The sequence below is a fragment of the Tenrec ecaudatus genome, chromosome 1 (assembly GCF_050624435.1).
Source record: "Tenrec ecaudatus isolate mTenEca1 chromosome 1, mTenEca1.hap1, whole genome shotgun sequence".
NCBI lineage: Eukaryota > Metazoa > Chordata > Mammalia > Afrosoricida > Tenrecidae > Tenrec > Tenrec ecaudatus.
The window spans coordinates 198,991,105-199,008,438 of NC_134530.1; the positions used below are offsets into that span (position 1 = coordinate 198,991,105).

The 17,334-nt window shown below is 47.8% G+C and overlaps 1 protein-coding gene across 1 annotated transcript in view; it reads left to right on the forward strand.

Moving 5' to 3' along the window:
* Positions 1–17,334, forward strand: part of C1H1orf21 (chromosome 1 C1orf21 homolog) — a 317,291-nt gene that overhangs the window by 272,385 nt on the left and 27,572 nt on the right. The window contains exons 4-5 of the mRNA XM_075528302.1: positions 1,135–1,211; positions 14,383–14,443. Of these exons, the coding sequence (XP_075384417.1) occupies positions 1,135–1,211; positions 14,383–14,443 (138 nt within the window). The remainder of the gene's footprint in view (positions 1–1,134; positions 1,212–14,382; positions 14,444–17,334) is intronic.

A 17,334-nucleotide genomic window follows, 5' to 3' on the forward strand; every position in this document is an offset into this window, starting at 1 on the left:
TTTTAAGATCCATTACTCCTCTCCCACGTGACCGGTGCACTTGGGAATAAGGAATCAGGGTGCATAAACAAGCAAAAGAAGCATGTCTCAAATACAGGCTCGTATTGAATTTTAATCATCGGATGGAATTCAGTTTCCGTGTTAAAAGAAAGTTATGGGTTGAGCCTGCAAGGCGTTTTTAGTTGCCTTCTTGTCGCTGTCACTGCCAGGGCCTTGTGCAGAGTTTATGTCTCAATCACCACGGTTGTCTTTTAGAAATGAAAAACCCAGAAGTCAACTAAGCTGGGCAGATAAGCAAGGGCTGTGATTGTCCTGCAGCCTCTTGGTTCTTTCCCAGGCTGACACTAGGCTTCTCTGATCTTTGATTCCTCACTCTTTGTTAGTTGCACATTGTTTTCTGCACAGAATGATCGTTGTTATAAAGTGAATTCCACTTTTAGTGGCTTAATGCTCCCCATTAAAACATCTGGCGGGTTGTCTATGGTCCGATGTCATGAGGACGTTTTTCCTTGTGACGTGACCCGTGTGGAGAGTCCCAAACACATCTAACACTGGGATGAAAATGCAGAACCAACCCCGCAGAGACCAGGGGAACAGAACTGGGGGTACCCTGACTCTCCCCTCTCCCCATTCCCTCCTTGCCAGCCCCCTTGCCATGGCCTGCATTTCAAGGAGCGGTGGGGGCAGTCTGAAGGGGGCAGCAAAAGCGTGTGTCTGGGTCTGGTTACTGTCCTTCCCGGGGTGACTGTTCTAGGGTGACCTCAGGGCAGGCAGGGCCCACACGATCTCTGCACCCCAGTAAAGGTGACCCCTGAAGTCTTGGCTGTGGAGAGGGCGGTGCTGTGTGATGCTCAGGCATCTCCCCATCCCAAAGGCGGCCTGATGGGAGCAGGCGGGAGCGTGGGGGATGCTTGCTCTGGCCTCCCACAGGGAGGGGAGCCATGCTAAGACGCCAACCTCAGGGACTTGGTAGCTTGGTTTGGGTTCTTGTGATCCTGAGAGCAGAGGACAGCATGTGCATTGTCAATAAACCAATTCCGAGTCTCAGAAGAAAAGAAAATGCATGCCATCGCTTCATTGCTGCGTCTGATGTTCCTCGCTCTCACTCAACATGTGTGTGCTTATGTGTTTCAGGAAAGAAGTGCCAGTTCAAATGTAAGGCTTCAAACCAGCAAAGAAGTCCCGGGACTAGTTCATCAGCCCAGAGCAAAGTAAGTTCTACTCCCTTTGCTTCGTGTTGCTTTCAAATCGAAAAGTGCTTTCAGAGTGAGCTCCATTCGCGAAGTACGGAGATTTCGTGTGAAACTTTAGTAACTGAGACAGCAAGGTTTGATGTAAGGCAGCAGAAGGGAAACCCCCCCAAACAGGCTCGCTACGTGACAAAGCCAGCATTACCGATCCATTAGAAGAAACCAGTCATATCTCTGTGACCTCGGGGTAGGGAAGAATTTTAATAAGACGCCATAAAGCACTAATATGACCGCACTGAAATGAAGACTTTCTGTTTATCGGCATTTTTATAGTTAATAAGAGTGTGCTATAAAGAGGGTAAGTGATTTAGATGAGGGAAGATATTTACCACACATATAATGGGTAATAGATTCTTTTCTAAGATATGCAAAGGAATCAGGCACATTAATAACAAAAAACAAAGACTCAGAGGCAAATGCACTGGAGGCATGGAGACAGGTGTCTGACTGGAGAAGAACCCTAGACTTCATTCTCACTGCCATCTTGCCCGTCCCAGTCTAAGGGGACCATTACTTATCCCGAAACCCACAGGGGACCCCCCACCACGTTGGCGAAAGTTATAAGTCTGACAGCCAGGATGTGACACAAAAGAAATGTTTCAATCCCTGCTGGTGGGTATTTCCACTGGAAAAACTCCTTGGAAAACCAGTAGTAGCGCTGAGCCTCCGCAGTCTCGGCCACTCTCTTCCCAAGTGTGTGCCCTAGAGAAACTCTCGCACATACATGTTCAAACTCACTGTCATCACGTTGATGCCAATCATAGTGACCCTACAGGACAGGGAAGGACTGACCCCGTGAGTTTCCAAGACTGTGACTATTTATTGGAGTAGAAAGCTCCATCTTTCCCTCGTGGAGCGGCTGGGAGTTTCGAACTGCTGACCGTGGGAATTGCAGCCCAACTTGTAACCACTATACCACCAGGGCTCCTCACATGTGTGACAGGAAACGCATTTCTAAAAGCTCCCTGCAGCATTGTTGACAGAAGCTCTTTAAAGGAAAGCCCAAACTCAAATCTAAATGTAAGGAATGAGACAAAATTGCGGTATATTATAGAGATGGGAGGACCACACATCAGTGAAAATGGATGGCCTACAGCTGCACATATCATTCGGGCTTCTTAAACGTTTCTTCACTCTCAACCCCATTTGCCCAAGAAATTTGCAGTATGGGCAAGCTCTTCCAGAAACACCTGGTCCTCCATGCGCATTTGGTTTTAGAGTAATGTGTGGTCTTGGCGAGTTGGAAAACTTTTACTGTTGTCAAATTTTTCTCGACCCACATGCCGTTAGGTGACCTCGTGTCAGGGTACGGCCCACAGTTTAGCAAGCGCTGAGGATGAGTCTCGTAAGTACAAAGTGGAAGGCATTGGTTGCAGCACACATCTACATCATGTTCCATTCGTGTCAAGGCCAAACACATGCAGAGTTAGGTATTGTGTTGTTTACAGGCACAAGAGCCAGACAGAATAGCAGCGAAAGGGAACGATATGAAATTCAAAATAGTGAACTGTTCTGGCAGAAGCAAAGATAGTGCACTCTCTTTCCTCCTCTGGGTGGTGAGTCTAGGATCCTTGGTGGCATTGGGCTGCAGTCCACACCGTCAGCAGTTCAAAACCACCAGCCTCTCCAAGGGGGAGAGATGGGGCTTTGTACTCTTGGAAACAGTTACAGTCTCAGAAAGTTGCAGAGGCAACTCGGCCCTGTCCTGTAGGGTCTCTGTGAGTCGCCATTGGCTCGATGGCAGCAGTTTGGTTTGGTTTGGGTGGTGAGTATATGGGTATTCCTTTGTCATTAGATTTCCAAAAATGTAGAAGTAACATTCCATGTTCTCTATATATGCTTCACCGTTAAAAAGATTGAAAATAAATATCTATCGTGTCCATCAAAGCACAGTCCGGAGAGCTATACGTTTCCAGATTGTTCTAAAACTGAGTCTGCCTTGTTGATGAAATATCCTTGGTGTAACTTTGAGGCAATCCCCCTCCCGTTCTCCCAAGAGGCTGTGTTACCCAGAGGCTGGCATCCCCAGTGTGATATTTCACTTAAATATGAGTGAATTCCCTGAGAGTGCTGAGCACACTGGTAAATTCAGCAGCCACCTCCACCCCACAGTAAAGTTGGTGCTCACATTAAAGTAATTTCAGCCCCATAAACCAGAACTGGGAAACACCCTGGGCAACACACATGGTTCATCACTGCACCGCCAGCCAAAAACGGTGGCCGTTCCGCCCCCGCCCCTCCCCCCAAGGCTCCTCAGAAGTGTGCCTGCCACACTGCCCGACGGCGCTCCGCCTCGCAAAGCCTGCGGCGTGCAGTTGTGCGGTGACACACACGGGCTCTCCTTGAGTCCACTCGAGGGCAGCTCACTCACTTAAACTCACCGCCGCCCAGTCACCCCTGTGCGTGTCCCAGACTTGCTGGTCACAGGAGGGAAAGCAGTCTTTCTCCCTCAGAGCTGCGGTGGTGGCAAGCTGCCTCCCTCGTGGATCGCAGCCCAACCCATAACCACTGCGCCACCTGGGCCGCTGCAACAAATCATACTCGTCAACAGAGAGACTTACACTGTCATACCCTCCCGCTAACCACCTAACACCCCCCCCCAAAAAAAAAACTGAAGTAGAATAACCCAGTGCGTTATGATGACTTGAACCTGTCTTCCGGCCACAGCAACCATGACAGGGACTCCCCGACTCCCCTGCAATGCTCTAAAGAAATCACAAAGCAGGCAGTATCCCACTGACCACCAGCCACGCCAGCATCCTCTCATAGCCAATTGTTTGACCCTAGATAAATGTGGTCCCTGTCTCCCTAGCAGATCCACTGCTACTAGTAGTAACGGCCTTCCCAGTAGGATCCTCTGCTTTATCTTAGATAGGTTCTCAAACTTACTTGACCTATCACCCACTTTTTCAGAAAAATTACTTGGTACCTCCCTGGCAGTTAAAAATGTTTGTACTATAACTTATAATCCGGGATAAAGTGTAAGTGTTTGCTTCTGCTGCCCCCCCCACCATTGCAAGGCCCCCTGGGGGAGCAGCATCACTCACTTGGGGAAAAGACAAAGGATAGCTGATGGCTCGGTGGGGACACTTTTACAGCGTAGCTGCTTGATAAACTGTGTATACTCAAGTATAAGCCGACCCGTGCTGGAAAACTCAGCTTATACACACATATATGCACTATGTTATTTTTAGGAGTTTTATTTGACTCAATTTATTTCACACACAGAGCCTGTATTGAGAAATATTTCTTTATTCCTGTATAAATGTGGTTTACTTAACGCTTGTGTGACTCTGGGGCATGTATCTGCTCCTGGATTCACAGTCCAGTCTCTCTCTCTCTCTCTCTCTCTCTCTCTCTCTCTCTCTCTCTCTCTCTCTCTCTCTCTCTCACACACACACACACACACACACACACACACTCACACACACACACACACACACACACACACAGTGGGGCGAATCAGGGAGGGACCATAACAGAACAGCAATGGGAGCAAAGTCACAAAGTCCCTGAGGAATCCCGAAAACAGACGTCTGCTTGGGAGGCAGTACTTGGCACCTGCCCTGGTCAGTTTGGGGTCATTCACAAAGGTCAGCAGATAGACCTGGAACTATGTATAGGCTTCTTTAAAAAATAGTAAAGGATAAACAATCCTGAGGAGGAAACTAGACTGACAGTTGGGGGTGGGGGCCATGGGAGAAGAGGGCAGAGCAAGAGAGAGGTGAGCCCACAAATTCAGGGACAGGGGGACATCATGGGCTCTAAAGTCAACAGGGAGGAGGATGTAGAATGCCTGGTGGTGTTTGCTCAATTGTAATGTAGCCGAGAGGAATTACTGAGCGCTGAATGAAGGGTGAACATGATGGCAGGCAGAGGAAAGTAAAAGGAAATAGAGGAAAGAACTAGGAGGGAAAAGCTACCTAGAGAGGTATAAATATACCCATGTACCTAGGTAAATATATTAATAAATAAAGATAGGGTTATTGGGCTGTGCATACATACTTATATGGCAGAGCACTATAGTAGCAGGCAGACTTTGGGCTTCTACGTAAGTGCTCCCTCAACACAAGAACACTTGATCGTAAGAAGCTGGTATTCTGTGACGCTCACCTTCCCGCTGAAGACAAATGGGTGCATAAGCAAATGTGGTGAAGAAAGCTGATGGTGCCCAGCTATTAAAAGATATAGCATCTGAGGTCTTAAAGGCTTAAAGTTAAACAAGCAGCCACTTAGCAGGGAAGCAACAAAGTCCACATGGAAGAAGTACACCAGCCTGTGTAATCACCAGGTGTCAGCGGGATCAGATATCAGAAAATAAACAAACAATCGTATCATTGTGAAGGAGAGGGGTCAGAATGGAAACCCAAAGTCTATCTGTTGATAGTTGGAAACTCCCCCACAGAAGGGACACATAGAAGGGATGACTCATCCAGAGTGCAGGGATCACACCAAGGAAGCACACAATATACCTTTAGTTATTTAATGCTTCCTCCCCTCACTATCTTGGCCCCAGCTCAGCCTCACAAATCTTGCTAGACAGTGTGTGTGCATCAGTACTGACAGAGCTTTTGACACACAGAACCCAGGATATATCAACCCCTCAGACACAGAAATGGGAGTGACTATTCCATGAGGGTGGGGTGGGGAGAGGGAGTAAGGGGGAACTGATAGCAATGATGGATGTGTAAACCCCCTCAAGGGGGAAAATAACAGAACTGTGGGTGAAGGCATACATCGGATGGTGTAAGATATGGAGGGTGGTAGGGTGGGGGAAGGAGGGAATGAGGAGGCGCTGGTATCAAGGGGCTGAAGTAGAAGGAAAGGCTTTGAAAATGATGATGGCAGCCTCTGTACAAGTTCACGTGGTGTGATTGATTTATGGACTGTTATATTATCTGTAAGGGCCCCTAATGATCAATAATAAAATATATATTCTCTCAGTCTCAGAAACCTTGTACAGGGGGCTCTATGAGTTAGACTCGGCAGCTGTGGTGGAGGCAGTGGTGGAGGTCAGTGGAATGCTGTGAATCTGAAGGAATTGCCCACCGACCTCAGTACCACAGATCCTTTGGGACATACCGTATATACTCGAGTATAAGCCAACGCGAATATCAACCGAGGCACCTAATTTTACCACAAAAACTGCATTAAAAATGTGCTGAAAAACTCAGCTTATACACGAGTATATACAGTAAGCATACCACTAAATGTATCAAAATCCATTTTACTCTCACTGCCATAGAGACAATGCTGACCCAGAGCAACCCCTTGGGGGTCTGAGACTGTAACTGTTTACATAAATAGAAAACCCAGTCTTGAAGAGCTACTGATGGTTTTGAACTAACAACCCTGTGGGTCACAGCCCAGCGTGTAACCACTACACCACCAGATCAATATTACCGCAAAAAACATTTTCATTGAATTCAAAATGCCACTCAATGTTGAAAACATACGATTTCAACAAAAGCACAAAGCAGAAAATAGTTTTGCTCTTCCCACTGCCATCCAGCAGATTCTGACTCAGCCTCCCCGTCTGTAGTTTCCAAGACTGTATGCAAGTCTTCACAGGAGCTTTCCGCCCGGTGGGTTTGAATCCCCAGCCTGTGGCCAGCAGCCAAGGCCGAGCACAGAGCACCCAGGGCTCCTGAATTCCGCCTCGAAAGGGTGCATTCTGACATACTGAAATAGCACATTTCCCAAACTAGTACATGCTGACGTTTTCAGAGAAATCTGTTAAAATGGCTCTTACCTTTAACAGCAGAATTATAAAGATTATCCATGTTTTCCACAAATCCACGTGTATGCGCAAGTTTTAAACTGTTCAATCAGAACAAAGGGAGCCTGCAGGGCAACGAAGGAATCTTGCTGAGGGGCCAAGAGAAGAATTTTACTTTTTCTACTTGCTGATACATAGCATGAAGGAAACCATCGTTTATTCTGCTTCTCTAGGGGATCCGGTAGATGAGCTTTCCCCCTGTTGTGGGAGGACAGCCCCATGTCATAAAAACAGGCAGTTCCCAAACCCTTGTCTTGTGTGATGCAGCGAGCACATCTCTACTGGCTTCACAATCTAGACAGGTAGCCTACTGCTCTCCGCATTTCTCAGAGTAAGGAAGTAAAAAACCCTGTCTTACAAGAACTTGGGAGCAAATGAAACAGTGTATGTTTAGAACAATGCCTGCCACTTAGTAAGGACTACTTATTAAGAGACCACCCAAGTGCCCTATACTAGGAGATTGGGTGAATGAAGTGCACTAAATTCAAGCAATGGATGAAGGTCTAGTCAATAGTTCAAACCAAGGTACAGTAGCAAGATGCAGCGCTGGGCATACCTTAGCAATATAATATGTGTAGTTCCCAAGAGATTGCCTACAGCTTGACGCATGCTTCATGACGTTAAAGACAACAGAAATAGCTGTGATGTGCTTTTTACACACATTTTAGTGAAATTATGCACTTGGATATTGAGGAAGCAGAGATGATGTTGGGTTGGGGGAAGAACTGCCATGGATTTGAGGAGGCAGATGCATTCCTGTTGGGTAACCTGAGCCACCCGGGGCTCACAGTGTCCCTTGAGGACAGGGTGGACTGCCCCATGGGGTGTCCCAGGCTGCCATCTCTATGGCAGCAGACTCCCAGGTATCTTCTCCCTCCCATCTCTTGGGTGAGTTCAACCACGGACCTTGTAGGTCACAGCCATGTGCTGATCTGTTGTGTCACCAGGGCTCCTCGGACGATCTGTGAGCTAATGGCTTTGTTTTTTATTTTGCTTTCATTAGTGCTTATCACACTATTTAGAGGGGGGGGGGAACGAATCAACCAATTAACTAAAGAAAAGTGAGCCAGACATAGATGACTAATAAACATACATCATGAAATGGACATTAGAATTAATCCACTTTGCTGAAGTCCGATGGAAATTGAGAATGATGATCTTGAAGAAATAGTCTTGTTCAAACCAAAGCTCTCAGGGACTAACCCCTAGAGGATGGCAAAGCCTCTCGTTTTACCCGAAACCCACTGATAATTGAATATCCTTCTCACAGATGAAGAATTAAGGAATTAGGACCTCAATTTCTAAGACTTTAGAAGCTCTGGTAGCATAGTGGTGGTGCATTGGTCTGCTAACCTCAAAGTTGGCTGTTCGAAACCACTAACCACTGCAGTAGAGCGAGGAGGCTTCCTGCCCCATAAAGAGTGACAGTCTACGAAACCCACAGCGGCAGCTCTATCTGGTCCTGTAGAGTTTCTATGAATCAGAATCAACTCTAAGGCAGTGAGTTTCTCAAACTTTGAGGGCAGAAGTTTTGATTTGATAGCCTCACTAAAAAGTAAAGTTGGTTATCTTTTAGAAAGGCGTCTGGTGCACTGAACTGCTAACCACGGGGTTGGCTGTTCAAACCCACCAGCAGCTGCGAGGGAGAAGGATGAGGCTGCCTGTTGCCATAAAGATGTACAAGCTCAGAGAGCCTGTGTAGGGTCACCATGCATCAGAAACAACTTGAGGGCAGTGGTCCCTGGTCTCATGGAGCTGAAAGGTTACAGCAAGAAGATCCTTTGCTTGCCTGAGCAGGGTGGCTGGTAACTGGTGGCTACAGAAGGTGCTTCAGTGGTGACTTATCTTGTTTTTCCCAAGGCCAAGTTTCCGTTATTAGAGAGAAACTGGAATTACTAGTGGTTAGCCATTAGATCGGGTTAAAGACAGGCTGCTAAAGGAATGTGTAGATCTAATGGATATCAGCGTCAGGTATTCAGGCTCTTTAAGCTAAGTCATCAGCGAGTCGGTGACCCCTTTTCTCGTTTCTTGAGGAAAGATAGAAAAGCCTGCATGCTGCTCCCTCTCTTCCTTCTCCCCCTCGGCTCCATCAAACTGTGTGTCGGGAAGGATCTGGTCGCTGCCCAGGGGCTGTTTCTCACACTGCACGTGGTCCTCCTAAAGACAGAAGGGAATACTCAGGCCCTTATGCTGATGTGGTTTCCCTAAGGAAAGGATGTGCCTGTTTCAGTAGGTGGGGGCCCGGTGAGATGGAGTAATTTCATCAGGGGCAAAATGCATTCTCTTTGAGATTAGCCCCCAGAGTCGCCTGGTGATTTCAGATCACACCGTTCCTCAGGCGAGGACGTCATGGGGGTGTTGCTCTGTCCAGCTTATCTGAAAGAGCTCGTGCCGGGCCCGTGCTTTGATGATCCACTGCTCTTCGACGTCTCCAGCTAACGTGAGCCATAGACAGGATTTCACGGGAACAGGAAAGTGCATCTGTCCAGTGAGCCACTCATTTTGGAAGCTGATGAAATGAGATGCAGGAGGCAGGCATGATCAGACTCTCCCAGTGAAGAGAGAGCAGACAAGCGACATTTCTGCGAGACACAAGCTGAAAGGTGCAACTAATGACGGGCCAACGGCCGTGAAGAGGGAAGTTTACTTCTTGACCTTTCTACCCACCTGCCCTCAGGACGGAGGTGGGGTTGAAAACACACTGGCTCATGGAATGAATGGTGGGCTGACGGCTTGCATTGAGGAGCCATGCTGGCGCAGTGGTTAAAGTGCTCGACTGCCAACCAGAGGCCATTGGTTGGGGCCCGAAGAGAAAGGTGAAGGCGTCCACTGTACAGACGCACAGCCTCAGGAACCCGCCGGCACATGCTTTGTCCTAGGAGGCTGCTGTGAGGCGGAACCAGCTAGTCCGTTTTGATGGCTTTGGTTAGTTGTTCTTGATCAAGGATATAAATATAGAGGGTGGGAGGAGGGCTGTTGTAGTTAAGCCCATAAAGCTGAAACTGACATGTATGTGCTTGTCTTACCACTGCTATGGCATGGAGTACTCACCCATCCCCCCTGTCTCAGAATCCGGACACAGACGCCCTGGCCTATACTATGCTTCCTCAACAGCGAGTGTAGACAAACCGGCAGAGTTGTTTCTAAGAAAGACTACCCCTCCCCCCACAGCACCACCACCCCACTCATCCCTCTCACGTGTCTGGATGGCTGCTGACCAACACTTGTGTTTTCTTGTCGTGCTGCGATCCCACTCACCAGCCCACTGGCACCAAGCCAGTTCCAGCCAACAGCGATCATACATAGGGTTTCCATGGCTCTACATATTTAAAGAAGCAGGTAGCCTCTTCTTTCTTCTAAGGACCCGTGGATAGGCTTGAACCCCAGACCCTGCAGTCACCAGCCCAAAGATTACCCACCAGCTCCACAAACACATAATACTTAGTAATACATGAGGACTTGAAAAAAAACTCTTGAAGAGAATCTAATGACCTTTTCATTCCACTTTCCCACATTTTTTCACTGCCCTTGTAGAAGCTAGTATCAGTCGAAGAACAGTAACGCTGTAGTCCAGCCTGCCAGTTTGGGAAATGAAGGAATCAGACAGCCCTCCATAGGCCGGCACCAATACCCAGCACTCTCTCTATGAGTCAGTGAGTCCTAGTGAATGGAGAGAGAGAGAGAGAGAGAGAGAGAGAGAGAGAGAGAGAGAGAGAGAGAGAGAGAGAGAACTTGAACATCTCAACCCTGAGCGATGAATTGTAAAAATTCCTTTTCTTCATGAAGTCACTTGGAATTTCTTAAAGAAACCATGTACCTTAATGCCTTCAATCTGGGGTCCAGAGCTATCCGGCAGCCTCACTTGAGGCCACGGATTCCCTAAAGGTGTCTGAGTAGTCCAGATGGTGGCCAGATAACTCCGGCTGGAAGCCTTCAGGCTGTGCCTGGTAGCCAGGTTATGTGGACTCTAGACATGGCTCTCACCTGGCTGCGTGGTGTCCAACTGGTAGGAAAGCTGGGCTCAAACCAAAAATAACAAGCCCACTGCCACCACGTCGATTCCACTCAGAGCAACCCTATAGGACAGGGTAGAACTGCCCCGGTGGGTTTCCAAGACTGTAACTCTTTACAGCCCGTCTCCCTCCTGTGGGGGAGCTGATGGTTTCCAACTGCTGACCTTGTGGTTAGCAGCTCACTAGACCACCAAGCCTCCAAGAAAGCTGAAAGGCTCTAAAAATGTCACTGCCTTGATTTGATGAGATAGGAAAAGCTCCCAAACAACAAACAACTGCGCTAGAGTGCAAGGCCGTGGGGCCCAAAGAGACCCAGACACCCATGCCCATAGGCGCTGGGCGCATCGAGGATTGCAGAGCAAGTTCGTAACAATGGCTGCGAGTCCTTGAGCAAACGTTAGCTAACGCGGTGGCATTTCCTCTCTTGGACAGACAATGCCGTTTAGAGAGACTTCCATCCAGCATGACTAAGTGTTGTTTGTTTTTGTTGTTTCGTGTTTTGTGGACTCTAGTCTCTAGGAATACTCAATGACACGCCATGGCTCTTCTGCCCAGGGCCTTACAGAAAGGAGGCTGGTCCCTGTAGTCCATCACCATGAGTGACACCCTGCCTTCCAGACCTGCAGTGGGAGAGGGAGGGCCTGTTTCTCAAGCAGGACATTCACCGTAGTCATGTAATCGCATAAAGGATGTCAATTTCCCAGGAAGCTGGTGAAAATGGTGCTTTTAAACTATGACAGTCGATAATGGGCCTCAAGCACTTTCCTTGTTTTACTTCATAAAGTTCATGTCACCATGCTCCCAGACTTTACATCTTGGTTTCCCACCGAGGAGATAACCAGCTCTCTGTGAGAGGTTTGCACGGCTTGGGGTCATGTTTGACAAAGTGGAAGGTCAGTGAAGAAGAGAAATCCCTCATCCCTCCATGCGATGGATCAACACAGTGGCTGCAGCCACGGGCTCCAACACAGTCATCGTGAGGATGGTGCATCACTGGGCCGTTTCTGATTCTGTGTGGAAAGGTCACTGAGAGCCGGAATGGACTAACAACAACAACATGCTTGCTGCCCACTTAGAAGCCTTGGTGATGCAGTGGGTTAAGCGCTGAGCCACAAAACAAAAAGGTTGCTGTTTGAACCCACCAGCTGCAGGAAAAAGATGGGGCAGACTGCTTCTATAAGCATTGATAGCTGTGTTAGTCTGGGCTGACAGAGAAACAAATTCATAGACACTCATATATGTGTAATAGAGAGATTGCTATCAAAGAATAACTGTATATTAAGAAAACATCCCAGTCCAGATCTGATAAGTCTGATATTAGCCCATATGTCCGATACCAGTCTGTAAATTCCTCTTCAGACTCGGGCAACACATGCAATGATGCCGAATGCAGGAAGATCACAGGCCAGTGGGTGGAAAGTCTTATGGATCCAGTGGCAGTGGAAGCATCTCAGCACTGGCATGGGTCTCCATGTGGCTCCTTCAGCTCCAGGTCTCTGCCTCCATCAGTATAGCTCCATGTGGCTTCTCAACAGGAATGCCTTGCAAGGAGTGAGTGAGGATCTCTGTAGCACCTTCAAATGAGGTCATCAAGCTGTGACCTGATTGACAGGCTAAGCTCCAGTAGCCTCAATAGTCACTCATAACCGTCTCAAGTTGACACCAGGTTATGTAACTACCACAATAGCACTGGAAACTCTGTGGGACTGTTCCAACCTGTTCTATAGGGGCACGAGGACCTGGGAGCAGTTAGTTGGTGGGTTTATTCCACTCTCTGTGACCTCTGAAGAGTGACATGGGATGGTAAGAGCTTCCCACCACTCCGAGGTGATCTCAGAGCCCACTCTCCACCCACTGCCCAGTCATGACAAGCCCTGGGAGCTAACAGTGACAATGAACCTGGTGCAATACATCTTTTAGTACAACATCCTTTTCTCCCTGGAAACCTGCATTTCTTTTCTAGGTAGAAACTACTATTATCAAGACTTTATTTACCATGGAGATACTTTCTTCTATCTTTTTATTCTTCTCTGCTCTTCTTGCCTTCTCAGGTATATTTGTCCCTGGCCAACCACCTCACTCAGAATGCTGTCGAATGGAAGCCCATTGTTTCTAAGCCAAAAAGCTCGCTGCCGTGGGTCAGCGGTAACTCCCAGAGACCGTACAGGACAGAGTAGAGCTGCTGCATCGGGCTTGGGAGGTTATAAGTCTTCCCAAAAGCAGACGGTCTCAGATTTCTCCCAAGGAACGGCTGATGGGTCCAAAGTCCTGACCTTGGAGTTAGCAGCCTAACACTACACATGCCCCTCGCTGCCCACGCCGTGCCACCTGGGCTCCTTTGTTGTCATGGGTCCTGTCAAGTTTATTTAACCCGTACAACCCCATCTGACAGAGCTGAACTGTCCCAGAGTTTCAGAGCCGATGCTACTGGAGTAGCTTGCCACGGCTCTCTCCTGGGGGTGATGGGCGGGGCAGGGTTTGAACCCCCATCCTATCGCTTGGCTGCTGCGCCACCAGGACTGCTGACAGGTGCAGTGCCGTTGTTGTTAGATGCCGTCGAGTCAGTTCTGACTCATCGTGACCCTGTGGACTACAGAACACAGCTCCCCCCTCCCAGTTGTTCCTACGTGCGCACGCCAGCGACGCAGCTACTGTGTCAAGCCAGCGCTTGGAAGGGCTTCCTCTTCTTCACCGCCCCGCTAGTGGCATGGGATGGGCAAGCTGACAGGGCAGTGCTACTGAGGCAGGCGTCCCCATTCACTCTCAGGTATCAGTGGCACATCAGTCGCCAAGAGGCGCAGTTCCTGTCACCAGTGCAGAAAGTGCTCAGGGGCTACGGCCAGTCATCTGTATGTTCTCAGCTCGTTCGCCCCAGCCTCCCCCGCCAGCAGAGTGGCATACTGATTCTGACAACGTTGTAAAGTATACATTTCCTTGTAATAACCAAGATACGCTTTCATTTACGGCTTCATATGGGGTTGAAACGTGCCATGTGCTGCTTGCCTGCTCATTTTCCTAAAATCACAAATGTGTGTCTGCAGAAAAAAAAATATATATATATATGGGCGCACGCCTCTCAGTAATGTTACTATAAATAACATCTGTACATTGAAAGGAAATTGTATTCCCTAAATCACAGGCACTGCTAGACTGTCATGAAGCACATTTGTAGGAACACTGCAATGACATCTATCCCTAATAGAACTTCAGTGTATTTCTGTGGGAAACCTGCAATAAATAAACCTCTGTCCCTAAGTTCCGAGACTCAGCATCTCGTATTTGAGGGAGCAAGGTTTGAAAAGGCGCTGAAATACCCACACACTGGCTCTTTCTTTTTCAGCATGCACATCTCTGAAAGCCAACAAGAATTCTTCAGGATGCTGGATGAAAAAATTGAAAAGGTAAGACGTAAAATCCATTAAAATTTAGCAGTGTGTTAAATTGCCAGGAGCCCGGTAGTACAGTGGGTAGAGCTTGGTTGGCTTGTGAACCACAAGGTCCGTTGCTCAAACCCACCAGCTGCTCCTTGGGAGAAAGATGGGGCTGTCTGCTCCCCGAAAGACCCCCACACTGAGGACTCCTAGGGAGCAGTTCTGGCCGGCCCTACAGGGTTGCTCTGAATTGCAACTGAGGCCAGTGGGTTTGGTTGGGGCTTTTGTGTCTCGAGGGAATTATACTAGTTACCTCATGAACTAGTACCCATTCCTGTTTCTTTGTTATAAAGCTGGTTTTGTAAGGGGAAGGGTTGGAGTTAAAATAAAAGTGGTCATCTCCTCCCCCATCCCTTCCCCAAACACGCGTGCGCGCGCACACACACACACACACACACACACACACACACGCTGTCTCTGAGAATGTTGAATGTGGAATAGAGCCTCTCAGAGTGCTGGTCTTCCCCATCCATTAAGGTCAGCAGTTAGAACCCACCAACTGCTCATTGGGAAAAAGACGAGGCAGTAGGCTTCCATCTAGAAAGATCCACAGCATAGGGAACAGTATGGGGCAGGCCTACTCTGGCCTGCAGGGTCCACTAGGAGTCGGAATGGCCTTGATGACAGTAGGTTTGGTGTGGGGGAATCTCTGTAAATACAAAGTGGCCACGAGTCAGAATTGCCTCCACAGCAATTGGCAACAGTAATTTGGGGCAGGAGATGGCAGGGCATTTCTTTAGAAGCCCTGCTTGGTTGCTTCAGAGAGCAGACCGTAAGATGAGTATCCCAGCAGAAAGCCAGGACTCTGAAGACAGGTAAGTTCTGGTAAGCAGCCTTTGCCCAGGACATAGGACATAGGATATTCATGTTGTCAGATTATGCTGACCTCCAGGACTGCCAAAAAAGACCAAAACTTCCCCTGCCGTTGAGTCAATGCCAACTCATAGTGGCCTAGAGAGCAGTCTAGAAGTGCCCTGTGCGCTCCTGAGACTGTAACTCTTTATGGGTATAAAAAGTCGCATCTTTCTCCCACCAGGGCAGCTGGTGGTTTCAAACTGCTGACCTTGCAGTTAGTAGCCCAACACATAACCACTACACCACCAGGGCTTCCATGAGTGCCAGGAAGCCCTGATAAATGCAGAATGTGTCTAGTGCCTACACGCCCGACACTGCTCCAAGTTCTTCACAAATATCTGATGCATATTTCATTTAAGAGCTACCTCAAGGTCATAGACATGAGACAGGTATTATCTCATTTCACACATAAGCCTTGAATGCTTGAATGAGTTACCTAGGTTTGCATCTTGGAATTGTGGCCCAGGTCTGCCTGACTCCAGAACAGACTCTCCCAGCTGCCTATTCCATAGTGTGTGGATTTATAACGACTGTTCGGTTCTTTGTGGAAACCAAGCCCATAGAGTGGATCTCAACAGTGCCATGGGGTCACCTGCTGAGGCATAGAAGGTGATGATAATTAAGGACATCGTGCTTGGTCAAGTAGAGGGCCATCGAAAAAGAAGGCCCGGAACACGATGGATTGACACAGTGACTGCAATAATGGGCTCCAGCCCAGGAGTCATGGCGAGGGTGGTGCAGGGCAGGATGGTGTCTCGCTCTGTCATGCACAGGGTCGCTGTGGGTCGCAACCAACTCAGTGGCACCTAACAACAACAACATATGCATAGAATTTAAAGTCATGGTTGTGGAGGGGCAGATTATAAATGTTAGTTGTCAATCTGGTGTTATCATTTGTGAACATGATCCCAAAGAGGAATGAAATCCTAAATTTAGAACATAGCACAATTATGGTTAAAATATCACTGCTCGGTTTTGCCTTTGAAGTCCTTTCTGTTTTAATCTCTACATATTTTTTATTGTTTGTGGCTTTCATCTGAGCAGCCGCTGTTGCTGAGTTTTGATGAAGGAGGTCTTCAACAACTCATCTGTATTTCAGTAATGAGATGTCCCCTGGAGATGATCATGGGACCAGAAAGTATCATCAGTGTGAAACATAGCCATGGACAGCGAATTAAGATGGGAGTTTAATGTATAGTAGTGTTCCTGGTGCTTAGCTAATTGTTTGCAAGTGTAATGATGCAATGATCTCTAGGGAACTCCTGCTGTCTTCTTAGTGGACTGTGTGTAACACTTTGGTGTTAACATTTCATCTAGAAGCATCCGCCAAATTTCATTCAGTGTTTTTAAAGCTGCCCAACGTGCTGGGGACATTTATTTTAGTAATGACAAGTATTAGATTTTTACTTATTCACTCATTTCTATTATTTTTTCTTTTCTTTCTGCTTTGAAGTGTTTCTACTCCTAGCTTTATGACAACAACCAATGTGCTGAGTAAGTAGGATGTCGAATTTGAAGCCTGAATCTGAAGTTATCTCTTTCAGCAGTGTTTAAATACCCTGACAAGACTTGTGAGGGGATAGAATTGCTTGTAAAAGGCTGGTGAATGTGATGCCTGGGCATCCGAGGTCCTGTACCTTCAGGAGAGAGAATCAAGGTCAACATCACCCAGGCTGATTCCTATAAGGTGAAGTTCAGACATGCTTCCTCTCTCCAAACTCTGTACCCAGTTTACACCAGCCCTCCCGCCTCTGGCTCTTCCTAAAGGCTACCTGTGTTTGCTAGTTTGTTGCAGTAGCCACACAAAACTCACCGATACTACTCCCACACCACTTAGGGTTTATTAGACAAGTAACAGGTTATACGTCAGAATTGAGAATGTTCAGAATACAGTTCTTCGATCAGGAAAGCGGCTTCTCAGCCATACCTGCAGGCAGGTCTCTCTCTTGGGCCTTCAGCCCCTTGGCTTGGCCCTCATTCTACTTGCAAGTGTTAAAAGAGCTTTA